This window comes from Hylobates moloch, unplaced genomic scaffold (assembly GCF_009828535.3).
Source record: "Hylobates moloch isolate HMO894 unplaced genomic scaffold, HMol_V3 SCAFFOLD_15, whole genome shotgun sequence".
NCBI lineage: Eukaryota > Metazoa > Chordata > Mammalia > Primates > Hylobatidae > Hylobates > Hylobates moloch.
Genome location: NW_026652290.1, coordinates 53,208,466 through 53,236,464, shown reverse-complemented (window position 1 = coordinate 53,236,464; position 27,999 = coordinate 53,208,466). Strand labels below are relative to the sequence as shown.

The 27,999-nt window shown below is 37.7% G+C and overlaps 1 protein-coding gene, 1 long non-coding RNA gene and 1 other non-coding gene across 5 annotated transcripts in view; 1 reads left to right on the top strand and 2 right to left on the bottom strand.

Annotated features, from left to right (window-relative positions):
* The window catches only part of ZNF638 (zinc finger protein 638), a 98,049-nt gene that overhangs the window by 33,177 nt on the left and 36,873 nt on the right, over nt 1–27,999 (top strand). For all 3 annotated transcript variants that reach the window (XM_032178386.2, XM_032178387.2, XM_058428927.1), the window contains 6 exons: nt 1–299; nt 1,483–1,760; nt 4,446–4,592; nt 5,941–6,063; nt 16,155–16,213; nt 16,446–16,498. In XM_032178386.2, the coding sequence (XP_032034277.1) occupies nt 1–299; nt 1,483–1,760; nt 4,446–4,592; nt 5,941–6,063; nt 16,155–16,213; nt 16,446–16,498 (959 nt within the window). The remainder of the gene's footprint in view (nt 300–1,482; nt 1,761–4,445; nt 4,593–5,940; nt 6,064–16,154; nt 16,214–16,445; nt 16,499–27,999) is intronic.
* On the bottom strand, nt 161–27,799 carry LOC131381362 (uncharacterized). The gene is made up of 3 exons (XR_009210059.1): nt 27,665–27,799; nt 24,463–24,681; nt 161–263 (listed from the first exon to the last, which is right to left on the bottom strand). It is a non-coding gene; the product is annotated as an uncharacterized LOC131381362 (long non-coding RNA).
* LOC116484449 (U6 spliceosomal RNA) lies at nt 15,690–15,793 on the bottom strand. Its single transcript, XR_004252604.1, has one exon. It is a non-coding gene; the product is annotated as a U6 spliceosomal RNA (small nuclear RNA).

Sequence of the window (27,999 nt, the reverse complement as noted above, 5' to 3'; positions counted from 1 at the left end):
AAATGAGGGCAATAGAAAAGAAAATGAAACTCCACGAAGACGTTCTCATTCCCCCAGTCCTAGGCATTCTAGAAGATCAAGCTCAAGTCACAGATTCCGTCGGTCTCGAAGCCCAATGCATTACATGTATAGACCGAGAAGTCGAAGTCCAAGAATTTGTCATCGTTTCATTTCTAGATACAGATCCAGATCCAGATCCCGTTCACCATATCGAATTAGAAATCCATTTAGAGGTAGTCCAAAATGCTTTCGGTCAGTTAGCCCTGAAAGGATATCAAGGAGATCAGTGAGATCATCAGGTACACTGATGGCCATGAAATAGTGAATGTACTTATTTTGACTAAATTTGTTAAATGTCTTTCTTTTTGGATTTTGAGAAATGTTCTATTTTATTAAATTTTAGAATTGATAAATGAAATCTGACCCACATGCCACAGAGTTAATTATTCCCCCTGGTAACTTGGCAAAGAAATGTGTGTGAATGTATGTGTCCACCAACATCATATTTAAAAACCAAGGATGGTAAAAATGTCTTAGTTTGCTTTAATAATTGATTATAGAATTCCATGGATTAATTTAAAATGTTTTTGAAATTATTATTTTTTTAACCTGTGACTTAATGTTGATTTTATGACCCTTTCAAAAATAGCTCACACATGCACTGCACACACACACAAACACACACCTTCTTCTACAATGAAAGAAACCATAGTTAATATCTGAGAAGTACTTTGCCACTCCCACTGCTTCACTTGACTAGCCTGAAAAATTCAAAAATAGTACTTTGCACAGGTCTTATTGTATCTAGTATAGTCTAAAATGCTGAATTCAAATGGAGATACCTTTAATTATATAAGGCATTCTTTCTTAAAGTATGGTCCAAGGATCGATTGGGGTCCTCAAGATATTTTAAGAGTTCTATGAGGTCTTCTCTTTTCTAACTACATGCCTCCGTGAGGCTGGATCTTCTTTATCCAGAAGCAGATATAAGAATTTAGGTGGTTCTTTTAAGCCCAACATTAAAGTGTGTGGAAGAAGGTACAATAGTGCTACTCATTTCACTAATTTTGTTTTGGGAATTACAGTTGGTTTTTATAAAAATATTTATGTTAATATGGGAATTTACTTTTTTTGCCATTACTTTCAGTGGCAAAAACTGCAGTTTTCACCAACCTAACATATGAGTTAATAAATATTTTTAAAATTTTAATTTCTAATATGGTAAATATCAGTAAATATAACATAAATCTTTGTAGTCTTCAATAAGTGTAAAGCAGTCTCAAAACCAAAACTTTGAGGATCACTGGTATAAGGGAATAAAGGAACTTCATGTAAAAGCCTTCTGAGTGAATAAAATCTAGATTTTTGTATTGGCTGTGTGCTCCCTGTTTAGCTTGAGAATAGCACTGTGTGATTATGTCATGAGATGGCTCCTACCTTAATTTTTTTCCAATTGAAATTATATTTATATCTTTTTACTAGATAGAAAAAAAGCATTAGAAGATGTAGTACAACGATCTGGGCATGGGACAGAATTTAATAAACAGAAGCATCTTGAAGCTGCTGATAAGGGACATTCACCAGCACAAAAGCCTAAAACTAGCAGTGGAACAAAACCATCAGTTAAACCTACAAGCGCTACAAAGAGTGATTCAAATCTGGGAGGACATTCTATTCGTTGTAAATCAAAGAATCTTGAAGATGACACTTTGTCAGAATGTAAACAGGTGTCTGATAAAGCTGTTTCTCTCCAGCGAAAGGTAATACTTTAATTAATAATTATTTTTAGAGATAAGGTTTCACTCTGTCGTCCTGGCTGGACTGCAGTGGTGCAACAAACATGGCTCACTGCAGCCTCGATCTACTGGGCTCAAGTGATCCTCCTGCCTCAGCTTCCCAAGTAGCTGGCACCACAGGCGTGTGCCACCATGCCTGGCTAATTTTTTAATTTTTGTAGAGATGGGGTCTTGCCATGTTGCTCAGGCTGGTCTCGAACTACTAGGCTCAGGCAGTCCTTCCACGTCGGCCTCCCTAAGTGTGTGAGCCACTATATCTGGCTTCATAATTCTTTGTTAGTGCAAGTACGCATACATTTGCTATGACAAACAGAAAACAAAGTTGTTGCCTGGCATGGTGGCTTATGCCTGAATCCCAGCACTTTGGGAGGCCAAGTGGGGTGGATCGCTCGAGCTTAGGAGTTTGAGGCCAGCCAGAGCTACGTGGTGAAACTCCCTCTCTACAAAAAATATATAAATGAGCTGGGCGTGGTGGCAGGTGCCTGTAGTCCCAGCTACTTGGGAGGCTCAGATGGAAGGATCGCTTGAACCTGGGAGGCAGAGGTTGCAGTGAGCTGAGATCACACCACTGCACTTCAGCCTGGACTACAGAAGGAAGACCCTGTCTCAAGAAAAAAAAAAAAAAAATGAAGTTGTCTTCACTTTTTTATTCCATATTTCCAATAACTTTGAACTTATGAGTTGTTACATGATTTTAGTATGGAATATTTTACTGGTTTTTCTTACGAGTATAATAAAAGTCCAAGGTTCAAAATCTTGTAGCTTAGGAATTCCAGTGGTTTGGTATTTGATGTGTCAAAAGAACATTTTGATGGTTTGGCATTTTTGGCTAGCTTCACAGGCAGATCATTGTGATGAGTTTTGCTCTCTAATTGGGAAAATGAATAATCACCAGCAGCATTATCGAGCTTTTGTATTCTTTTTTAGTAAGGTATAAGAGTGAGCCTCTCCTGAGAATTTATCATTATTCATCTGTTCTATACTTTTTGTGGTACAGTTCAGAAGTCAAATACTCTGTTGTACAGTGCAAAATTTATATTTTGGTACTGATTTATTAGTGTATTTTGACCGTAACCTACTGGTTACAATACTAAGGTATTGTTTTATTGTATATGTTTATTAAATCACTATTAAATAATATATTAAAACATCAAGAGACTATCTTCAGAGAAAATCCTAATAGGCCCAATATCAAATATTTTGTATATTTTAATATTAATAAGTCTTCAAGTATTTAGGTATGGAATGCATTGCTCTCAACAGTATTTCAGTACCTGAAAGACTTTCAGTAAGCGCTGTTCCCTGCCCCAAAGAACTTACATTTAGAAGGATAAACTTACAGTAATCAACCGGTAATTGACAGAATTTTCAAGAGCATTGGAAAGAAATTTTTGAGTACAGGGAAAATTTTGAAGAGGCTGAATTAGTCTCATAAGATTATTAATATATGAAGTTCTTTTCATTTTGTTTCAAGACTGCTAGGTGGTGGCAGTGGAACTTTTTTTTTTAAGTTTTCTTATTTAGTAAAAAATAAGAGAGATGGGGGTCTCACTATCTCACCCAGGCTGGAGTGCAGTGGCACAGTCATAACTCACTGCAGCCTCAAATTCCTGAGCTCAAGTATCCTCCTGCCTCAGGCTCCCAGATAGCTAAGACTACAGGTATGCTGCACCACACCCAGCTGGGTGTTTTACTTTTTTTTTTTTTTTTTTTTGAGATGGAGTCTTGCTCTGTCACCCAGGCTGGAATGCAGTGGCGCGATCTTGGCTCACGCAACCTCCGCCTCCCGGGTTCAAGTGATTCTCCTGCCTCCGGCCTCAGCCTCCTGAGCATCTGGGATTATAGACGTGTGCCACCACGCCTGGCTAATTTTTTTTATTTTTAGCAGAGACGGGGTTTCACCATGTTAGTCAGGCTGGTCTCGAACACCTGACCTTGTGATCCATCCACCTTCGTCTCCCAAAGCGCTGGGATTACAGGTGTGAGCCACCGGGCCCGGCCTTTTTTTTTTTTTTTTTTTTTTTATAGTCTTAGTATGTTGCCCATCCTGGTCTTAAACTCCTGGCCTCAAGCAATCTTTCTGCCTTGGCCTCCCAAAGCAGTGGGATACAGGCAAGAGCCACCATGCCTGGCCCTAATTTTTAACGTAAGTGGTAAAGTTGATACTACAGTGTGATTCAAATGGTATGCATTACATAAGAATTTTTAAAAATATTATACCTGTCTAGAGATCATTTCCAATTATTAGAACAGAGGGGGTGAGCAGAGCTTTAATTTCAGCTTTACTTGTTGGTGGGCCATGTAGTTTCATAGAAAAATTCTCTGTAATGGCCTTGGACCATTCCATAGATCTTATTTGCTATAAGATGCTATAAACAGAAAAGAGCACCTATAAACCATTTCTGGGCTAAAAAATATAAATAACATTTCTTACCACTTTTGCATTTAAAATCTTATTAAAGTGTTAAAATTGTGATTTAAAAAAACTGCATAAAGAGCGTGGTGAAGGAAAAAGAAAAATGGGTAAAATATTTGGAAAAGACCCTTAGTGTACTAATATTAGTGGTAGAAGAAGTTATATAGGAAGTTATTACTGTACATTGTAGCTTAATTTGGTTTATTTTAAATTTTCTTTCACTCCAAAAACAGCTTCGGAAAGAACAGTCATTGCATTATGGTTCGGTTCTTCTTATATCTGAATTACCAGAGGATGGTTGTACTGAAGAAGATGTTAGAAAATTATTTCAGCCATTTGGGAAAGTGAATGATGTCCTGATTGTTCCATATAGAAAAGAGGTGAGTCATTTAGTCTGTGGTAAAAATTCATACAAAGTGATTGCTTTAATGATTCTATAAATTGCTGTTGTGTTCCTTAGCTGCTTGTACTGCATATATAATTATTCTTTGAGAGTTATATGTTTGGATGTGAATAAACAAGGCCCCAAAATAATGTTTTATATCCTTTAAAATAAGTGTTTGCCCACTTTTTCTGTAAAGGGCCAGATAAATATTTTTGGTTTTATGAGCCATCTATAGGATCTCAACTACTGTGCTGTGGCATTCTAGTACAAAAACAGCTATAAGTAATATGTAAATGAGCAAGCATGACTGTGTCTAAAAAACTATTTACAAAAATAGGTAGTATGCCATAGTTTGCCAGTCATTGCTTCAGAACACCGGTTAGATAATACTAAAATTATTTCCTTTGTATGGTAAGTATTTTCTGTGGGTTATATTCCTGTAACTCACATGATAAAGTTAAGAACTATGAACGGTTCTTAACATAAGCACAACATAAAATAGTTAAGGCTGGGCATGTTGGCTTATGCCTGTAAGTAATCCCAGCACTTTGGGAGGCCGAGGCAGGTGGATCACCTGAGATCAGGAGTTTGAGACCAGCCTGACCAACATGGTGAAACGCGGTGTCTACTAAGAATACAAAAATTAGCCAGGTGTCTATAATCTCAGCTACGTGGGAGATTGAGGCAGGAGAATCTCTTGAACCCGGGAGGCAGAGGTTGCAGTTAGTAGAGATCGCGCTGCTGCACTCTAGCCTGGACAACAGAGTAAGGCTCCATCTCAAAAAAAAAAAAAAAAAGAAAGGGTGTGTGAGTTAAGGCCGGGTGTGGTGGCTGAAGTCTGTAATCCCAGTACTTTGGGAGGCCAAGGCTGGAGGATCGCTTGAGGCCAGGAGTTCAAGACCAGCCTGGGCAACATAGCGAGACCTCCATCTTAATTTTTTTTAAAAGTTTGTGAGTCAGGACAGGGAACGTAGTGATAGTGTTGTCTTCGTTGCAAGAAGCCTTTAAAATGTCAGATCTACCACAAGTTGGACCATATCTTCCCTTCCCTCCTATTGTTGAGTGAGCCCTGCCTTCTCATTTCCTCTTGTTCCATGAGCCTGCCTGGATTTTTTTTTTATCTTGGTAGTGGTATAGAAATTCCGTAAGGTTAAATGTCCATTTAATGTGTGAAACATCCTTAATCAAATTACATTTGAGCAAAATAAAAACAGGCAAAAGCAACCATGACTTGAGGTAGTTTCATAGTTTGATGTTACAAAAGAAAGGATTAAGTCCATTTTAAAATGCAGGAACTTTTAAAGATAGATTTGTGACTAAAGATGGAATAAATTTCATTTTAGGCTTACCTAGAAATGGAATTTAAAGAGGCAATTACTGCAATTATGAAGTACATTGAAACAACACCTCTTATGATAAAAGGAAAAAGTGTGAAAATATGTGTTCCAGGAAAGAAAAAAGCACAGGTAAACTGGATTTAGGTGTTAAATGTTTTATCACTGTTGTTTAGTTTATCTTTTTTGTTTAAGTATGGCACACATATAGAAATATGCATAGAAACATAAATGTTAGCTCAACACATATGTGCATTAATTCAAGTATGTTGAAATTAAAACTTCTTCATATATGTATGGTGCTATATACAGTATTAAATAATGACTAGGAGAAAATACTTGCCATATATAACACAAAAATAGCAAACATCTGTGAATCCGGTACCTAGGTCACAAAAGAGAACATTGACAGTATCTGGAAGTCCTTTGCTTACTTCTTCCCAATTCTTACACCCTCCCTTCTTCTCACAAGTAACCACTAACTTGATTTCTAATGCCATGGTTGAGTTTTGCCTGTTTTCAACTTTACATAAACAAAATCATAGAATGTATATTCTTTGGGCCTGTACTTCCTCAGAAGTATCAAGTTTTGTAACTTTCATTTTTCTAGATCATTTCTATGCTTCAGTTTATATGATCGTAGATAATATCTATAGAATTTCTTTAAATTACCCTTTAAGGATGAGCTTTCTGTTAAGTAAAAAGCTATATGTGTATCTCACCTGTAAGGTTTTCTATGTGTATGTGTGTGTTTTTTAAAATAGGGTGTTGAGAAAATATTTTTATATCTTAAAAAAAAATTATTATATTTTTAGTTTTTGTGGGTACATAGTAGGTATATATATTTATGAGGTACATGAGATATTTAGATACAGGCATGCAGTGTGTAATAATCACATTATGGAAAATGGGATATCTGTCCCCTCCAGCATTTATTCTTTCTGTATCAAACAATCCAGTTATACTCTTATAATTGTTTAAAAATGTACCATTAAATTATTTTTTACTATAGTCACTCTGTTGCGCTAGCTAATACTAGGTCTTATTCATTCTGTTTTTTCTTGGTACCTGTTAATTATCCCCTCCTACCCCCTTTTACCCTTCCCAGCCTCATAACCATCCTTCGACTTTCTGTCTCTATGAGTTCAGTTGTTTTAGAGCCCACAAATTGTGGTTTTTTAGATACCACAAATAAGTGGGAACATGTGATCTTTGTCTTTCTGTGCCTGGCTTATGTCACTTAATATAATGACTTCCAGTTTCATCCATGTTATTTTAAATAACTGAATCTCTTCATTTTTATGGCTGAAGAGTACTCCATTGTGTATATGTACCACATTTTCTTTATTCATCTGTTGATGGACACTTAGTTTGCTTCCAGATCTTAGCTAATGTGAACAGTGCTGCAAGAAACATGAGAGTGTAGATATCTCTTCGATATACTGATTTCTTTTCTTTTGGGTATATATACCCAGCACTGGGATTGCTGGATTGTATGGTAGATCCTATTTTTAGTTTCTTAGAACCCTTCAAAATGTTCTCCATAGTGATCATACTAATTTACGTTCCCACCAACAATATACTGAGGGTTCCCTTTTCTCCACATCCTGGCCAGCATTTGTTTTTGCCTGTCTTTTGGATTAAAGCCATTTTAACCGGGGTAAGATGGTATCTCGTTGTAGTTTTGATTTGCATTTCTGTGATGATCAGTGATGTTGAGTACCTTTTCATGTGCCTCTTTGCCATTTGTGTGTCGTCTTTTGAGAAATGTTTCTTCGGCTCTTTTGCCCATTTTTTTTTAAATCAGAGTATTAGATTTATTTTTCCTGTAGAATGGCTTGAGTTCCCTATATATTCTGGTTATTAATACCTTGTCAGATGGATAGTTTGCAAATATTTTCTCTCATTTTGTGGGTTGTCTCTTTGTTGTTTCCTTTGCTCTGCAGAAGCTTTTTAACTTGAAGTGGTCCCATTTGTTCATTTTTGTACAGCATTTGCTTATGTTTGTGGGGTATTACTGAAGAAATATTTGCCATGATCGATGTCTTGGAGAGAGAGTTCCTCCAGTGTTTTCTTATAGTAGTTTCATAGTTTGAGATCTTAGATAAAAGTCTTTAATCTATTTTTGTTTGGTTTTTGTATATGGTGAGAGATGGGGTTCAGGTTCATTAATGCATATGGATATCCAGTTTTCTCAGCTGGTACCTCCCTAGGTTACATGCCATCCCAGCCCACTAGCTCTAATCCCAGCCCCAGCCCTAAGAGTTGCTGTCCTTGTGTCCTAGACTGCCTTTCAGGTTTACCTAGGACCCTGGAGCACTTTAGCCCATGGTAGTGAGGCTTGCCAAGAAATTCAGGTTCTTATTGCTGGGATAGATGATTCCTCTTTGGCTAGGTCTGGTCCAAAGGCTCCTTCAGTGCATGGGTGCTGGCAGAGTACAGCATGGCTTTGCTGTCCACTGTGACAGAGCAGCACTGAGTTCAATGTATTAAGTCCCCTCGTTACTGCGCTGTCCCTTCCTAAAGTGCATAGACTCTGTCCATGTTGTGGGGCCAGATCGGGGAGGTGTGCTGTCAGGGATTTAAGGCTCTCTCTCCTACCCTCTTCAGTGCCTCCTTCAGTGATACAAAGTCAAAACCAGGTAGTATGATTGCTCACTTGATATTTGGTTCTTGTGATGATGCTTTTCTGTGTGCAGATAGTTGTTAAAATTTGGTGTTCCTGCTGGGGGTGGGATGAACAGTGTAGGCTTCTATTCTACCGTTTTGCTCCACCCAGCTATGTGTTCTAGTAATTTAATTTTTCTTCTGGCTGTGGAATGGCTACTTTATAGGGGTTCTATAACACACATTTCTCAATAATTTGATTTGGTAGTCTAACCATGTTAGTGCATTTAGATTTTCCTCATTCTTTGTAACTTCTCTATAGTGTTTCTCTGTATGAATATACCACAGATATATTACCAATTCCTTACTGATTGATATTTAGGTTGTTTCTAGAAACAGAACTTTAGTTAACACCTTGTGTACCTTCACAGGCCATCTTTTGACATTTATGATAGTGTTTTTTTAGATGATACCTACCCAATGGAATGGTTGGTTTATAGGACACAGTAATGGATAATAAAAGATTGCTCACTAAATAACTGTAATAATTTACTCCCTGGTAATTTATGAGAGTATTACCAACAACATCTTAATTTCTTCAGCTTTAAAAATTCATTATATAGAAAATGATACCTAGTTTTAATTTGCATCTTTTTGATTATTCATTAACTTCATCTTTTTATATAATTGTTAGCTATTATCTATTAACTGTTTAAGTGAGTTGTCAATATCTTTTCCTATTTTGTTATTGTCTTTTTAAAAATATTCATTTGAAGGTGCATGAATATTGTGCATTCTAGACACTAATTTTGCATTATATGTAAGAAGTATTTTCTTATAGTCTGTTGCTTGTGTTATGCATACATATATCAAGTTTGAATTTTTTGGCAGAGCCTCTCTCTGTCGCCCAGGCTGGAGTGCAGTGGCACTGTCTCACCTCACTGCAAGCTCCACCTCCCGGGTTCACGCCATTCTCCTGCCTCAGCCTCCTGAGTACCTGCGACTACAGGTGTTCGCCACTAATAGAGATGGGGTTTCACCATGTTAGCCAGGATGGTCTTGATCTCCTGACCTCGTGATCTGCCCGCCTCGGCCTCCCAAAGTGCTGGGATTACAGGCGTGAGCCACCTCACCCGACCAAGTTTGAAATTTTTATGAACTCAAATTTATTGGTATTCTATGGCTTCTGCATTTTTTTGTTTATTATTTTTTTGCCTGTGACACAGCCTCAGGAGGTTCCGAGGATGTGTGCCCCTCTTTTTGAGACAGGGTCTCACTCTGTCACCCAGGTTGGAGTGCAGTGGCACAGTTTCAGCTCATTGCCACCTCTGCCTCCCAGGCTCGAGTAATCCTCCCACCTCAGCCTCCTGAGTACCTGGGACTACAGGTGCAAGCCACCGCGCATAGCTAAGTTTTAATTTATTTTTTGTAGATACGAGGTTTCACTTTGTTGCCCAAGGTGATCTCATACTCCTGGGCTCAGGTGATTCTCCTGCCTCGGCCTCCCAAAGTGTTGGGATTACAGGTGTGAGCCACTGTTTCTGGCCTGCTTTTTTTCTTTTGTCTTTTAAAGAGCTTGCCTGTGCTAGTGCCTAAAAGATTTTATTCCTTAATCTATTATTTGCAGCATAATATAGGATTGGAATCAGTATTATTTCCAAAATGGGAGCCAGTTGGCCTCAACACTATGCCTAATTTATCCTTCCTTGTTGATTTGAAAAGCTTCTTTTATGTGTATAAATTCTTTATACATAGATGTGTTTCATACTCTTCTGTTGTGGCAATACTATGTGGTTTCTGTTAATATTTCCCTGTCTTTCTTGTAGAGTTATTTTTCTTTGTTTATTCATTTTGGTCAGTGTTTTTCCTCTTTATTTAAATTCATTTTGTTTAATCCTGAACATTTACTCCTGCACATTAGTTTTAGAATCAGTTTAAGTTCTCTAAAAAAAAAACTTACTGGAATTTAATTAATACTGTGTTGAATTTGTAATAATATTTTTACAACACTAAGTCTTTCTATCAAGAAACATGATTCGTTGGCTGGTGGCTCTTGCCTGTTATCCTAGCATTTTGAGAGGCTGAGGTGGGCAGATAACTTGAGCTCAGGAGTTTGAGACCAGCCTGGGGCAATATGATGAAACCCTATCTCTACTAAAAATACAAAAATTAGCTGGGTGCGGTGGTGTGTGCATGTAGTCCCAGCTACTCAGGAGGAGGCTGAGGCAGGAGGATTGCTTGAGCCCACGAGGTGGAGAGGTCGCAGTGAGCTGAGATAGCACCATGGCACGCCAGCCTGGGCAACAGAGCCAGGCTTTGTCTTAAACAAAGAACATGGTTTGTCTATTTAGATTTCCTTTTATGCCCTTAGCAAGTTTTATTTTTTTTTTCCATAAAGTTCTTGAACATTTCGTGGGGGTTAAATTTATTATTTTACTTATTTTTACATATAGCTATTAGAGAGGATCTTTATTTTTTAGTTCTCATATGTTTTCTGGTTAGTTACTACTAGAGTAACCTGTCATCCTAGTTTATACCTGCTACATGCCGTCCATTTATTCCCATTGTCCTGGTTTGGATAATAAATTAAATCGTGTGGCCTTAGTTATTACCAATTTTATCATTTAGGATTTCATTCAGTTTCAACTAATAAAACCTCACTAGTGGATTGTTAACAAATAAGAGGTACATTTATCTCATAACAGAAATCTGCATGTAGGTGGTCCAGTGCTTGTGCAACAGCTCCATAGTATCTTCAGGAACCTCGCCTTGTCTTCCAGCACTACTATCTTTAGAACGTGTCTTTCATCCTCAGTTGTAAGATGGGTTTCTGCGCCTTCTGGCATCTTTTCTATCTTCGAGACATAGAAGAATAAAAATGCAGAGCAAAATGAGTTTTTGTTTTCTTTTCTGGAAAGAATGAGTTCGCCAGCAACATTTGCCTGCATTTGATTTACCAGAACTACCAGACACATGGTCATCTAGTTGCAGAGGCAGTTAAGGAGAAACAAGGATTAAATACATAATTTAAGAACTTTAAACTTTATCCCGTAGAAAGGTATATGTTATTCAAGGCTTTTGAACCGGGGCATGACATAATAAAATGGAGATTAGAAAGATTCATTTGGAAATGGTTTGGAGAATGAGTTAGGCAAATGATTCTGAAGGCAAAGAAAGCCTAGCAGATTGATTAAAGTGGAGAAGAGCACTGAAGTCCAATTAGAAGACTCATTTAATCAATATACTCAGCCTTTTGTGATAATGGTAGTGGTTTGTGGGTAGATTAGTAACCTTGAAAACAGAAAGGAATAGTGGCTTATACTAGTGACTGTCCAGGAAGACCTAGCTGATCATTATATTTTGGGAATTTTTGAGAAGGCCAGTTTTCTTTCATTCTAAACGGTTAACATAGTTAAGAAACATAGGTAAGGATACATTTAAGGAAATAGAATGTTTCATATAGCGTAAAAAATTCTCTTGGCCAACTTTTTGATGAAGTTGGTGAGGTAGCAATGTAAGTCCAAGAGCCCAGGCATATTTACTGTCATGATTTTCTTAGTAATGAATAGGGTAAAGAAAATACTAGCACTAGAAGCTAGAAAACATGCCATTTTCATGGCAAATATTAATGTTCTTCAGCTAAATGTTGTTTGGATAATGCTGGAACAAGAAGGCTAACTCATGACACCTCTGTTGTGACAGAGCAACATGCCTAGGGATTGAGTGGAGGGAACTCTGAACAGAATTTGAGTTGTACCTTCTTCATATTGGAAGTATGCGGACAATTGTTGTTGTTGTTTGTTTTGTTTTGTAAATAAGTGTCTGAGGCAGGAAGGTGCAATCTTTTTGGCCTGTTACCGCTAAAGTTTTTCTACCAGTGCAAGCCAAAAATAAACAAAGAACAAACTAGGAAAAAGAAGAGCTGTGCTGTAGCTTTCTTGGTCCAAATCTTGATTTTGGCATGGCATGTCAAAACGTAGAAAAAACTTACCTGCCCAACATTTGATATTTCATGTTAGGACTGCCTCTAACTCTAGCTGTGTTTCATGTAACATCTTCTCCATTTTGCTGCTTCTGTGAATCTAAGTATTACAGAAAAGGTAAAAAATATCCTGTATCCCTATGTTAATATGGATTTGTACAACTCTTGTTAGAAACTAGGTAACCTAGTCTTTAATAATAACATTGTAACCTAGTCTTTAATAATAATAATAATAATAATAATTTAATAATAACCTCAACATCCATTCTTAGCAGTGATTCTTAAGTCTTTTTGAGCTACTCCTTGCCCCACCATTACCAGTAATCCGATGAAAGCAAACATTCTTTTTTTCCCAGAGAAAGGGCCATATACTCATACTTTAAAAGTTTTCTTTAAAGTATCAGGAGCCCAGTGCAGTGGCTCACACCTGTAATCCCAACACTTTGGGAGGCCGAGGCAAGATAATTGCTTGAGCCCAGGAGTTTGAGACTAGCCCGGGCAATATAGTGAGATCTTATCTCTACAAAAAATTTAAAAATTGACCTAGTGTGGTGGCACGCGCCCAGCTGCTGGGTAGGGTGCGGTGGGAAGATTGCTTGAGCCCGGGAGGCAGAGGTTGGCTGGGTGATGGAGTGAGACCCTATCTCAACAAAAAGGGGCTGGGGAATGATCAGGAGCCCTTGATGTGGAAAAGAGTAGGATCAGATTTCTAATAAAACCCTTTCAGCCTTGAAATACTACTGCAGTTCAACCCTGTGCAAAAAAACAATTTTTAAAACTTCAATTCAGTGTTTTCAGCAAGATTCATGGGGACATTACAGTTAAAACTGGAGCAATTAGTCAACTAAGAAGATTGCATGGATATGCAAAATAATGCTGGGCGTTAGTGAACATTTGAGCATTACAGAAAATCCAATGAATTAACGAGATAAAAGTGAAAATATGCAATCAGAATTTGGATGAGAGGTTTTCATTTTAATTCTGAAACTATTTCTTATTAGTTAAGCGTCTGTTACGCCTCTGTTGTGTCAGGCATTGTAATATCTACAGAAGATGCAGTGGTGAGCAAGAGGTGTGATCCTACTCTTGGTGTGAAAGTTAAAAGAGTGAAAAACGATTAGAGGAAAGGCACGGTAGATATATTTAGAAGACATAATCTGTACCTATGTGGAATTCCAGAAAGAGAACATCACTTGAATACTGAGGATTTTAAATTTCATGGTTATGGTGGGGCACCTTATAGTGATCTAGGCAGAAAACGGTTTAACTATACAAAGAAATAGTCTAGCCTTAGATCGCAAAGCAACACATTCTTAAGAGTTGAGTGGGAAAAAGATTGTGATTCATTGTAATTGAGTACATTCATTTCAAGTGGAATCCTAAGGTGTATGTTAGGGCAGTATTTATTCTCAGACATGCATGGACTTAGAAGGTATTTCACTAATACATCTTTTTCTAAAACATTAAAATGAAGAACTTAAGAAATGGAGAAGTTACATAAAATGTTGGCAGTGAACAATGAAACCAGTTAAACATAGACTGAAATCTAAATAATCATATTTTTATAAAATAAATTTCAAAAAATATCACTTAAAATTACCAGAAAGATAATTTTCGTCTGAAATGTATAATCAAAAATTGGAATGTAGCCAAGGAGTAAAGGCTAAATTTTTCAACTTATACATTGGAACTCAGTAGTTTCAAATTTCTTTTAAAATTGAAAATTACCATTAGTAGAATAGAACTAGAACTAATTTCTTCTAAATATTTGAGTTGAAGGAACGTGTGGGATAAAATCCCATATAGTGCAAAAGGAAATGACAAGAGTGCTGAAAAAGAACAAACTATAAAATTGCATGAGAACAGTTATGATGAAATTCAGATCAAGTTAACAAGTACTTGCTGAATGTTCAAGCATGACTTTATGCACTGAGAATAGAATATTGAAGAAAACAAAGTCCCTGGTATCACAGCGTTTTAACTTCAAGGGGTAGGGAGAGAAAGACCACAAATAAGTTAAAAATGCATACATATTATGTTTGTTTTCAACAAGTGCTATGGTAAAAAAAAAAAAAAAAAATTAGGAAAGGACAATAGAAGTACTCTTGTTGGGGAATGAAGAACTGTGCAACTTTCAGTAAGGTAGTTGGGGAAGATCTCATTGAAAAGGTGATGTTCGAGCAAACACCTGAAGAAGATGAGGGAACAAACCACGTCCTGGATTGAGGGCATTCCAGACAGAAGGAATAGCACCTGCCAAACCTATACCTGTGTAGCATCTTAGAGGAGTAGAAAGGATGCTTGAGGTTGGAGTGAAGAAGTATAGGAAGAAGTGTATTGTGGTTTGGGAGTTAGAAGGTAGGTAGAACATATGTTGTAAACTTTTAGATGCCATTGTAGGTACTGGCTTTTTTTCCTTGAGTCTAACAAGAGGTTTTGAGTTGTGGAACAGCAGGTTCAGTCTAGGTTTATGTTGTAAATAGAGAGTGGGTGAATGGCAAGGACCGAAGCAGAGACCATTATGAGGCAATTATAGTAATCAAAGCAAAAGATAGTAGTAGATTAGACCAGGGTGATAGCAGTTGAACTTTAGACATTTGAAATGTCACAGTGCTATGAGAAACCATGTTTTTGAAAGTTACAGTAGTTACCCATTATCTGAGGCTTGGCTTTGCAGTTTCAGTGGTCAGTTGTGGTTTGAAACTATTGAATAGAAAATTCCAGAAATAAACAATTAACATGTTTTAAATTGTGCACCGTTCTAAGTTAGCATGATGAAATTTCATGCAGTCTAACTCCAGCCCACTGGGGCTGTGAGGCATTGCTTTGTCTAGAGTATCCACACTTTATATGCTACCTGCGTACTAGTCACTTAATAGCTGTCTTGGTTATCACATTGACCGTCACTGTATTGCAGTGCTTGTGTTTAACCCTCATTTTACTTAATGATGGCCCTAAAGTGCAAGTATGGTGATGCTGGCAATTTGGATATGCCAAAGAGAAGCTGAAAAATGCTTCCTTTTAGTGAAAAGTTGAAAGTGCTCGGCTTAATAAGGAAAGAAAAAAATTGTTTGCTGAAGTTGCTAAGATCTACAGTGCAGTAAGATATTTTGACAGATCATATTCACGTAAGTTTTATTACACTATATTGTTACAACTTTTTTTAATTTAAAATATGGAATGCCTAACGAATATGCGTGTCATCCTTGCGCAGGGGCCATGCTAATAACCGTATCATTCCAATTTTAGTATATATGCTGCTGAAGGGAGCATTTTTCTATTTTATTATTGTTGATCTCTTACTATGTCTGATTTATAAATTAAACTTTCATGTATATATAGGAAAAAAACATAGTACATATAGGGTTCAGCACGAGCACGGTTTCAGGGCATCCACCAGGGGTCTTGGATAAGGGGAAACTGCTGTAGTTAATGATAAGAAAATGCAGATGAGTTGTAAAAGATGAGTTGTAAAATTAGGCTGTGTAATCACAAATTGAAAAAAATGTCTTTATAAATAGAAAAAGTAATAAGCATGTGTCCTTTAGAATAGGAAGATTTTAGATTTTTCTTCTATATTTTCTAAATTGCTTTATACTAAATTTCTTTTGTTCAAAATATTTTTCCTACATAGAACAAAGAGGTGAAGAAAAAGACTTTAGAGTCAAAGAAAGTATCTACATCTACCTTAAAGTAAGTGACTTTATGATTTCATATGTGAGAATGAAATGTGCATATGACTTAAGAAATTTTAATTTTTAAAACCGCATTTTAAATATATTTTATCACTATACCTGCAATTTAAGAGGGATATCACTCCAGTTGAATTATTTTAAACTTTTTTAGGTTTAAATATTACATTTTTAGGATTTTGTAGAACTTAGAATTTCTAAGTTGCTGCTAAATTTTTTCTCCTTTTAAATAGAAGAGATGCAGATACTTCAAAAGCTGTTGAAATTGTTACTTCAACTTCTGCTGGTAAGTTGTTACTTTTAATATTCTTTCAAATGAGTGTATCTTGTCAGTTTAGTAGAAACTTAGATGATGATGCTAGGAAGACACTATTGTGCTTTAATGAAGGAGACCCAAATTGCATTCTTTAATTGGCCTCTGTATTAAGCAGGTGGTTAATATTTAATGCTGTGTAATTACAGAATCACTTTGGAGTAAATACAACAAATCTGCGATAATGTGTGTGAAATATCTGTCGTAGTTCCACAGTTAATAGCTGTTTTTTACATGTTTAGGTTAGTTACGCAATATCTCCCTCCATCCCCTCCCGATAAACCCACAAGACAAAACATAAGAAAGGTATGTTAAGATTGCTTATCTGGTCCCCTTTGATTTTGGAGGTTAATTGAGAGCCAAAAAGCAAGCAAAAAAGACTATCCAGAAATGGATGTTACCATACTCATGTACTAAAAGCTATTTCTTTATACTCAGGAAAATACTTGAAGCCATCATTATGAATCTAGTTAAATTTTGCATACAGTTTTATAATCCGGGTTCTCTTTTTTCTTAGTCCATTTAGTACTAGAAAGGTGGAAAGAAGTTTTGAGACTAGTACTAGTGAGGGTAAACAGCTCGATAGTGAAAGGAAAGAAAAGCTAAAATAAGGCAGACACAAATTTAGGAACTTACATTGCGTTTTGTATGTTTGGGGAAAGTAAAAATATAGTGTGTTGGTTTTTCTAACTGGAATGAAGTAAGAATTTAGGCACTAAATTTTACTAGTGAGGTGAAAATTGGATTGTATGGAATATCACATTTCCCCGCAATGTTTAGTTGTATAGAGTACTTGAAGTATTGAAGGTTAGCAGAGATACTATGAATGGCTTCTGGAAGGCAGTACATTTTGATTAAGATTTTAAATTAGGTAACGTTATGTGAAGAGATAAAATGTGGAGGCAGAAGATTACTTCATGTGGAGGGCACATAACAAAGGTAACAAAGTTGAATTCTATTGAACGCCTTGAAGGGTCATGCTGAGAAATTTTCAAATTTGACCCCATTAGTAGCATTTTCAGAATGTGTCGTGTTAAAGAGTAATTTCTGAAAGATGTTTTGGGTAAAAAGGTTTGGGGGTGTGTGTGTTATAGCTTTTTTTTCTCTTTTGAAACAATAATCCACAGAACACATTTTATGAAGTCCTTCAGGAAAGAAACCTATTTAGCTTTGTTTAGTCCACTGTTTCCTAAGCTTGGCAAAAGTACACTCCATTTTTTCTGTATAAGAGCTAGTAACAATTGGTACAGACTCTGGGAAATTGCAGTAGAGAATATGGAGCCACTCACTAATTGTTTAGGATTCTTATATAGATTGGATAAATTGGAGAGGTGTAAAAATCCCACTGAGAAAAAACAGTTGGGCTTCACTTTGGGATGATTAGGACCTGATGTGAAAAAGGTTAAGTGATGTGAGGAGGTAAAATTTGCATTTTATTATATGGAATTTTTCAGTAAATGAGTTTAAAAAAATTTTTAAGTAATTAAAAAATTTCCAAGTTTCAGTCCTGATAGGTTTTACTAAGAGTGCGATGATATTATTGATTACAATTGGAAAACTCACAGTGGTGCCTTTGAATTTGGGGTTAGGTCCTTAGATTTCAACATTACCAAATTTCAGCTGTCATGGGTATCTGCTAGAGATATTCTTTAGTCAGCCAATCATATGGCATTGAAAGTGAGATACTGGGGAATTGTTTTAAGTTTAAGGTCTAAATTTTGGAAAGCTAAGTACTTCCTTCCAATATAAATGTAGAAAGAAAAAGGAACATATAAACAGGACGGAGAAAGTGACAGGTGAAAAAGAAGGGTACTTGATAAGTTTTTGAGATCCGCTCAGATTGAAGAGTGATAGGAAGAGTTAATTAGGGCAATTTTAAGGATAAATTTGATTATAAGCACAGGGAGGAAGCAAGAGTGTAATTTGATCATAAATGGAAACATTAGAGCTCTTACCCAGTACTAATTAAAAAGAAAAATAGTAATTATTGAGTACCTATTATATGCCCATGATAGGGGGCACTTTGTAGAGGCTTAGGATGTATCAGTGGACCAAATAGGCATGCCTGTCCCCAGACAGTTGATATTTTTAACTTGAGATGACAAATATTAAATATAAAATAAACATTAAGTAATAAGAGTTTTAGAAAACGAGAAGTTCCGTGACACAAAGCTAAAGCAGAACCAGGGTAAAGGGTGATGCAGGATTAGTTTGTTTTAAAGTTAGAATTTAGTATACAAAATAAGGTAAAAATGACTTATTAAGTAGACCGGCCTACTAGCATAATCTGTACCAGAAGAGAGAAAACAAGGAAAAGAAGCTTCATGTTTGCGGGTATGATATTTATGCTGGGCATATAGTATATTTATGTTATTTTGTTTAATCTTTCAAACCGTTCTTTGAGTTGTAGTTAATGTTTGGCTGGGTGTGGTGGCTTATGCCTATAATCCCAGCACTTTGGGAGGTGGAGGTGGGCGGATCACCTGAGGTCAGGAGTTCAAGACCAGCTGGCCAACATGGTGAAACCTTGTCTCTACTAAGATACAAAGATTAGCTGCGTGTGGTGGTAGTAGTCCCAGCTACTCAGAAGGCCGAGGCACGAGAGTCTCTTGAACCTGGGAGGCAGAGGTTGCAGTGAGCCAAGATCGTGCCACTGCACTCCAGTCTGGGTGACGAGCAAGACTCCACCTCAAAAAAATACATTGTTCTCATTTTCTAGAAGAGATAGATTCAGAAAGGTTAAATGAGTCAGGGCCACATGGAGGAGTTAGAATTTGAACCCAAAACTTCATGATTCCAAAGCTTTGTGCATATACTAAATTACCTCCCTCAAGAATGAAAACTTCTTGATTTTCTTGGATCACTACTTTTCTCCAGCCTTTCTAGTTTTCCTAATAATCTTTTCCTCTTCTCATGTCATGCTTTTCTTCCTGGGCGGTTTCTTTTTTTTTTCTTTTATTGAGATGGAGTTTCACTCTATTGCCTAGTCTGGAGTACAGTGGCATGATCTTTGCTCACTGCAACCCCTGCCTCCCAGGTTCAAGTGATTCTCCTGCCTCAGCCTCCCGAGTAGCTGGGATTATAGGTATGCGACACTATGCGTGGCTAATTTTTTCTTTTTTTTTTTTAGTAGAGATGGGGTTTCACCATGTTGGCCTGGCTGGTCTCAAACTCCTGACCTTAAGTGATGCACCCACCTCGGCCTCCCAAAGTGCTGGGATTACAGGTGTGAGCCACCACGCCTGGCCCTCTTCCTGGGGTGATTTCTTTCCTCTCAGTCTTTAAGGACATCTCCCATACATACATAAACTCTTCTACCCCCTTGAGTATACTCTTTTCATTTTCTTATATTATTTAACAGTTACCACTAATCATCCGGTAGAGTAATTCTTAACCTTGTCTTCTCTTTTCTTCTGTTCAACATAATTCAGATTTAGATAACATCCTTCCTCTTTTCAGCCAATCAGTGGCGGATCCATATTAGTTTTCCCTTGAATCTACTTCAGCTCTCAAATGCTTTATAGGTAGCTCCATCATGCCTATAACTCCTTTTAATTCAGACCTGTCGTCTCACATTTGAACTTTTGAAGATAGCCTCCTGACTGGTATTTTTTATTCCATTCTCTGCTTTATTATACACGTTGTTGCCCAGAGGTCTCTTTAAAGCAGATCTGATCATTCTACTTATAGCGACCAGTGGAATAAAGTCCAAATTCTTTGGCTTTCCATAAGTTATTCTTTGCCCTTTGACCCCACATTATCTTTTGAACCTATTAACAGTCAACTGCGTAGTATTTTCTAGTCACTCAGAATAGTTTATTTTCCATGTTATTTCATTCCTTGGTTCTTTATTTACGCTGTCTATTTGCATGGAATTGATGTCTGACTTCATTTAACTTTAGTAAGCACTTAATAGGTCGCAGGCAAGGTACTGAAGATAAAAAGTCAGTTAAGACTCCTTTTGGGGAGAGTTGGGAGACAGATTCTGATTTATCCTGTAAGGCTCATCTCTGATGAAACTTCCTTGATCGAATGATTTTTTTCTCTTGTTATGGCTTTTCTCTTCTTTAGAAATAATATGTCCCCTTTTCTTTTTACCTTTTCAGTTCCCAGCTGAAAATGATGTTCTTTCAAATCTAATTATAAAAGTAATGAATGTTTATTGTGAAAAATTTAAAATATTTCAGAAAATGTTTTAAGAAAGTGATTCACACCATTCAGAGATCACCTCGTGTTTGTTTGCTTAAGTCAGTTATTTCCCCAATAAAAGCCCTCTGCTCACCTGTGGGAACTCCCACATGTGAGTTCCACCAAATCTTTCAGAAAGCAAAATCGATTTCAGCTATACCATGGCATTCAGGGGAAGGGAAAGCTTCCTATAAAAAGGGAAATGAGAAAAGGTGGGGGAACAGGCTAATGCATCAAATACTGACAAAGACACTACAACACCTATCAGAATGGCTAGAATAAAAAATACTGATAGCACCAAATGCTGATGAGTATGTAGAGAAACTCATACATTGTGTGCAAGAGCAATTGTGAAATAGTACAGCCATTCTGGAAAAGAGTATGACAATTTAACTTAACAAACCTAAACACATGCTTACCATATGACATCACTTATACTCTTGGGCACTCATCCCAGAGAAATGAAAACTTATGCTCATACAAAGGCCTATACACGAATATTTATGGGTACTTTGTTTATAATTGCCCCAAACTGGAAACAACCCAAATGTTCTTCAGTGGATGGCTATTTTAAAAAGTTTTATATTATCAAATTTCATGTATATCACATTGAAATGAAATTACAGAGAGAGAACAGATTAGTGATTGTCAGGGTTGGTGGGAGGGAGGTGGCTATTGCTACAAATGGGTTTTAGAAGAGATCATTATGAAGGAACCGTTCTGTATCTTGGCTGGTGGTAGTCACACTGATCTACACCTATGATAAAGTTTCACAGAGCTAAATACACATTGCATGTAAAATGAGTGAAATCTGGATGTTGGTAGATTGTATCAATTGGGTCAGTTTGCTGTCTGTGATACTGTACTACAGTTATACAAAGTGTTAACCATTGGAGGGAAACTGGGTGAAGGGTATATGGGGTCTCTCCCTCTTATTTCATACAACTCCATGTGAATTTACAATTATCCCAAAAGTGAAAGTTAAATATTTTTTAAATGCTGACAGCTTTCATAAAACTATAGAACAATTATGTGTAGGAATATTAATGTTAAATTTTAGTGTAAAATTTTAACATATAGTGTCTGTGAGCACTTTGAATAACGGACTATGCACAAGAGAGGGTCGTATTGGAAGTATAAAGATGGTTCAAAATGAGGAAATCTGTTAATTCTACCATATTAAAAAAAGAACATATGATCCTTTCCATGAATACTGAGAGGGATATTAACTTCAACATCCATTTCTAGCATTTAAAAAAGAATTCTTAGCGTGGGCAACATAGCGAGACTCAGTCTGTATCAGAAATGAAGAAATTATCTGGGCATGTTGGCATGTGCCAGCTACTTGCAAGGCTGATCTGGGAGGATTGCTTGAGCCCAGGAAGTGGAGGCTTAAGTGAACTGTGATCGTGCTACTGTATCCCAGCCTATGCAACAGAGTGAGACCCTGTCTCAAAAAAAAAAAAAAAAAAAAAGTTTCTTAAATATGGTATGTATGTGTGTATATATACTTTTATTTATGCATACACATACATATACAAGTACACATATGTTAAAAGCCAGCATATGCTTAATAATGCATTAGATGCATTCCCATTAAGCTTGGGAACTAAACTGAGAATATGCATCAACACCTCTTTGAGTTAAAATAAGTATTTTTTAAAACTAATAACCATTAACCAGTACAGTGTAATTCAAGAGGCATGGAAATTGGAAAGTGGGATACACTATTATTTGCAAATATGATAGTATGATGGAAAACCTAAGAAAATCAATTATACAGTGCTATTTAATTATAATTACCCATCTTAATTCTCTAATATGTCATGTTTAATTGCTTTATAAAGAAGAGCTCCTTATGTAATCTAATATTAAATAGTCCATTTATAATAATAAAAATGGTAGGAGTTATAAAAAGAAAACTAAAATATTAAAAGGCATAAAATGAGCCTTAAATGAAAAAACAGCATTCTTGGATAGAAAGCTTCACTGTTATAAAATGCCTTTTTTTTCTTTTTTTCTTTTCTTCTTTTTTTTCTATTGCCCAGGCTGGAGTTCAGTTGTGGAATCTCAGTTCACTGCAGTCTCCACCTCCCAGGTTCAAGTGCTTCTTCCACCTCATCCTCCTGAGTAGCTGGTATAACAGGCTAGAGACACCTCATCCAGCTAAACCTTTTTTTTTCTTTATACACTAAGTATAAAGAATAATAGCAGTAAAACATTTTAAATTACATAAGCTGATTCTAAGTTTATATATTATAAGAAATTAACATAGAAGAATAGGCAGGACAGTTCTTTAAAGAAAACAATGAAAACAGACTATCCACAGTAAATATTAAAATATATTACAAAGTTTGAAGATTTAGAATAGTTTCATATAGTTAAATAGACAAAAAGTAGGTCAGAAGAGAGTCCAGAGATATTTCCCAAAACATACAGAACATCAGTAAATTTGTATAATATTTCATTTTAGCTGGGAAAAGATCAATTATTCATTAAATTAGCTACTTTTTTTTACTTTTGATAAAAGTAAAAGCACTTTGCTTGGTGCGGTGGCTAACGCCTGTAATCTCAGCACTTTGGGGAGGCCAAGGTGGCTGGATCACTTGAGGCCAGGAGTTTGAGACCAGCCTGGCCAACATGGTGAAATCCTGTCTCTACTAAAAATACAAAAATTAGCTGGGTGTGGTGGTACTCTCCTGTAGACCCAGGTACTCAGGAGGCTGAGGCAGGAGAATCGCTTGAACCCGGGAGGTGGAGGTTATAATGAGCTGAGATCATGCCACTCAGCCTGGGCAACAGAGTGAGGCTCTGTCTCAAAAAAAAAAAAAAAAAAAAAAAAAATTGTAAAAGCACTTTTATATCAAACTGTAGTTGGATCAAAGATTTACAATGATACATAAGATGATAACAGTATTCTTTAAGTGTGGAGAAAATTTTTGTAAAATTTAGGTTGAGAAGTCCTTCCCAATCAGGAAGACATTTGACTACATAAAATGTATTAATGCATAAGTATTTTGAGTGACTTTAAAAAGTTGTTAACCTATGTGTTAATTTTCTCAAGGAATTCTAATAAAAAATAAGAAAAAAGCCTCAACCCAAAAGATAAATTGGAAAATAGTATGATTAGGCCGATTATAGAGAAAGAAGTAGAGATGACTTTTAAACATATGAAGATGGATACAACTACACTTATAATTAAAGAAAAAAAAAATCCTACCAGTTACCATTTCACATTGGGAAGGCTGATCATTTCAGTTAACCATGTTAGGCTTTTGTAGGAGATTGGTCAGGGTGGTGGGAAAAGTTATAAGGAGAGACGCAAACCTTCTTGGAAGTCCTGGGAGGTTTTGCAAAGCTTCGGGAGAGAATAAAGGCTGAAGGCAGCTAAATTCTCTTACCCTGAGGCTAAGGGCAAGTAGTAGGTAACAAAGGAGTGTAAAGGAATTTATCTAGACAAGTTTATTTACTCTTGCCGACCTTTGATCATCTGACCTTTGATCATCTGACCTTTGATCATCCGACCTTTGATCATCTGACCTTTGATCATCCACGTGCAGGACTGCTCCCTATGGGCGGGGGCGGGGGGGGGGGGGGGGTAACAATTACGCACAGATTGTGTTGGCTCCAGGCCTTTGTCATTAAATCTGTACTAAATAAATACAAGCAGCTCAAGCTTATTGGGGCTGCGTTCTCTCTTCGGCGTCTCTAAGGCCGAGCAGTTTCCTAGCTGCGCTCACGCAAAATACCTGTGTCTGCGTACTTTTTTCATCCGTCGCTCGGCCAGAGTCCGCGAATCAGACTCAGCAGCTGGTGCCCCTCGTGAGGAACACTGCAAGGGATCACGACGGAACCCCCGAAAATGAAGGCGAAGAGACTGTGCAGTCAGTAAGTCATTGGTGCCCACTCGGGATATCTAAATTCAGGGGAATTCTCAGGCTGGAGTTTCATCATGAGACAACAGCTGTCTGCACAACAGAAACAGTATATAAAAATATTGAAACAACTGCTTAAAGCTAGCAGAGCCTCGGTTTTGCAGGCTCAGTTAAGGGACCTCATGCAAACTGTTGTTTCCCGTAATCCATGGTTCCCAGCAGAAGGCACGCTGGACCTAAAGCTCTGGAAACAAGTAGGGAGAAATCTTAAACAATATCATGCACAAGGGCAACGAGTCCCAGTAACATCTTTAACCTTATGGGCCTTACTTAGGGCTGCTTTGGTCCTGCTGTACACAGAAGAGCCCAAGAAGGGAAGGGAGGAGGAACCATCACCTACCTTACCGCCGCTGCCTCCCTCAGCCCTGCCATTACCCGGTAAAGATACCAAAGAGGAAACAGAGGTTTTCCCAGAGCCCCCTCCCCCAGTAAATTGGAAAAATACAAGGGATACACTACAGCTGTGAGACCCTGTCTTAGGCAAGTGGCATTAGAAGGGGAGCTCTTAACCTGCCCAGTAATGCAAGATCAGGAAGGCCCTCAGGTATATGAACCCATTTCTTTTGACGCTTATAAAGATAAGAAAAAGCATTAGAGCAAACAGAGCCCGTAGTCCATTTATGAAAGGATTAATTGAAGCTATAGCAGACAAACTTCTGTTTGGCCCCATGGGACTGGTCAGTGCTAGCTAAAACAACTTTAGGGCCCAGTCAGTACCTCCTCTGGAAGGCAGAGTATGATGAGTTGTGTGAATAACAAGCCAACCAGAATCAGTTGGCCAGGCAAGACATAACAGCTGCTATGCTTCAGGGGAGGGGTTCCTATGCCAGTGTACAACAACAAAGTTTTGTTCCCTAAGCCTATGCACAAGTGTCTTTGTGTGCTCTCAGGGCTTGGGACTGAATTCCCGAAAGCGGAGTTCAACAGGGATCTTTTCTAAATGTTCGACAAGGACCTCAGGAGCCATTTGTTGAATTTATCAATAGGTTAACCCAGGCAATTAAGAGACAAATCAGTCATGCCCAGGTCGCTGGTATCTTATTGTTGCAGTTGGCCTATGAAAATGCTAACGTCGACTGCTAGCAAGCAATGCAGGCAGTCAGAGGAAAGGCAGTTATGGTCAGGGAACTTACATGAGCATGTCAACTGATGGGGACTGAAACACACAAAGCCAAAATATTGGCCATGGCAGTAAAGCCGCCTGAAGTGAAAAGGGAGAAAAACCCAAATTGTTTTCTATGTGGAGAGCCAGGTCATATGAAGAGGGAATGCCCCACTAGTAGAGACCAAGGTAACTCAGGAAAAGAACCCCCTTCTATATGCCCCCGATGTAGAAAGGGGAAACATTGGGCAAATCAGTGCAAGTCCAAATTTGACAAAGATGGCAACCCTCTAAGTAATCAGGTGGGAAACTTCATGAGGGGCCAGCCCCAGGCCCCGCTGTAAACTTGGGCAATGCCAGCGGCTTTCCTCGGTCAATTGGAAAGCCTACAGTCCACTCTCAGAACAGCCACCTCTGGGAGCGCAGGATTGGACTTACTCTGCCCCAACAAATTAGTGCTAAAAGAAGGAGAAGACCCTAAAAGGGTTTCAACAGGGATCTGGGGCCCACTGCCTCCAGAACAGTGGGATTGGTCCTAGGATGATCAAGCCTATCCAGTAAACGAATCAATGTGCTCACCAGGGTAATTGATAATGATTATCAAGGTGAGCTATTAGTTATGATGGAATGTGACAGTCTGCATATTCTTCCCCCTAAATCTAAAATAGCTCAGTTACTACTCTTACCGTACTGGGTTCCCAATGCCCAGGGAAAGAGTAAGGGAAGTTTTGGAAGCACGGGAGCCATGGGAGTATATTGGAACCAATTAAGCACTGATCAGAGACCCATGATTACCTTAAAAATTGTAAATAATTTCACTGGCTTATAGGATACAGGGGAGAATATTTCTATTATTAGTGATCAAAACTGGCCAGAAACTTGGTCTTGGGTCACTCAGAAACAAAAAATTGTCGGCATTGGGGAAGTGCACACAGCCAAGCAGAGCACGCACCCCCTAACCTTGCGATTTGGAGGGAAAAAACAGTTAACAACTCTAATCATGACTGTCCCTGTTAACCTTTGGGGACGGGACCTATTAGCCCAGTGGGTGCTGCAAACCCCTTTCTAATAATGGCCACTGTTATTCCTCCCTTACCCCTAATGTGGTTCTCTCAAGATCCAATTTGGGTAGAACAATGGCCTTTAAAGGGAGAGAAATTACAATGAGCCCATGAATTAGTTGAGCAATTAAAAGCCAGCCATATAGAACCATCAAACAGTCCTTAGAATTTGCCCATTTTCATCATTCCCTAAAGGTCTGGCAAATGGAGACTTGCATGACTTATGGGCTATCAGTGCCAGTTTGCAACCTATGGAGCCCCTTCAATAGGGGCTCCCTTCCCCTGTGGTAATTCTTCAAGATAGGCTTATAGTCGATATTGACTTAAAAGACTGCTTTTATACTATTCCCCTTGCAGAACAGGGCAGAGAAAAATTTACATTTACCATACCAACTTTCAGTAATGAAAGGGCAGCTCGCCAGTTTCATTGGAAAGTACTTCTCAAGGAATGCTGAACCGTCCTACCATGTGTCAGCATCATGTAATCAGGCTTTGTTCCCCAGTAGAAAAAAATTTCCTAATTGCAAGGTTATTCATTTTGTGGATGATATTTTGCTAGCAGACCCAACAGAGCCAATACTTTTAAGTTTATATGCCTCTGTCGTTAAGATGTTAATCGTAGCACCTGAAAAAGTACAGATGTCCTCACCTTGGAAATATCTTGGGTACGTACTAACTTCCTGGTCAGTAAGACCTCAAAAGGTTAAATTAAATACTAGCAACTTACATACCTTAAATGATTATCAAAAATTACTGGGTGATATTAACTGGCATCCCCCCACCTTGGGCATAACTACTGATAAATTACAGAACCTGTTTTCTGTACTAAAAGGTGGTGCTGCCCTAGACTCACCCAGGTATTTAACCCCCACAGCAAAAAGGGAAATCGAGGAAATAGACCAAGTTATTTCTCAGAGACAACTAGATAGCGTAAATCCACGATATTCAGTTCAGTTCTTTGTTTTTCCTGCTAAACACTCCTCTACAGGATTAATAGGACAGGTGGCCACAGCACTGCACTTCCTAGAATGTGTCTTTTGCTCCCATAGTGGGACTAAAACACTATCTCGCTATATCCAGCTAGTTAGTAAAGTCATCTATACGGGCCACAGACGATGCAATCTGTTGCTAGGTTATGACCCTGATGTCATAAGAATTTTCTTGAGTAGAATTCGAAGCAGTCTTGCT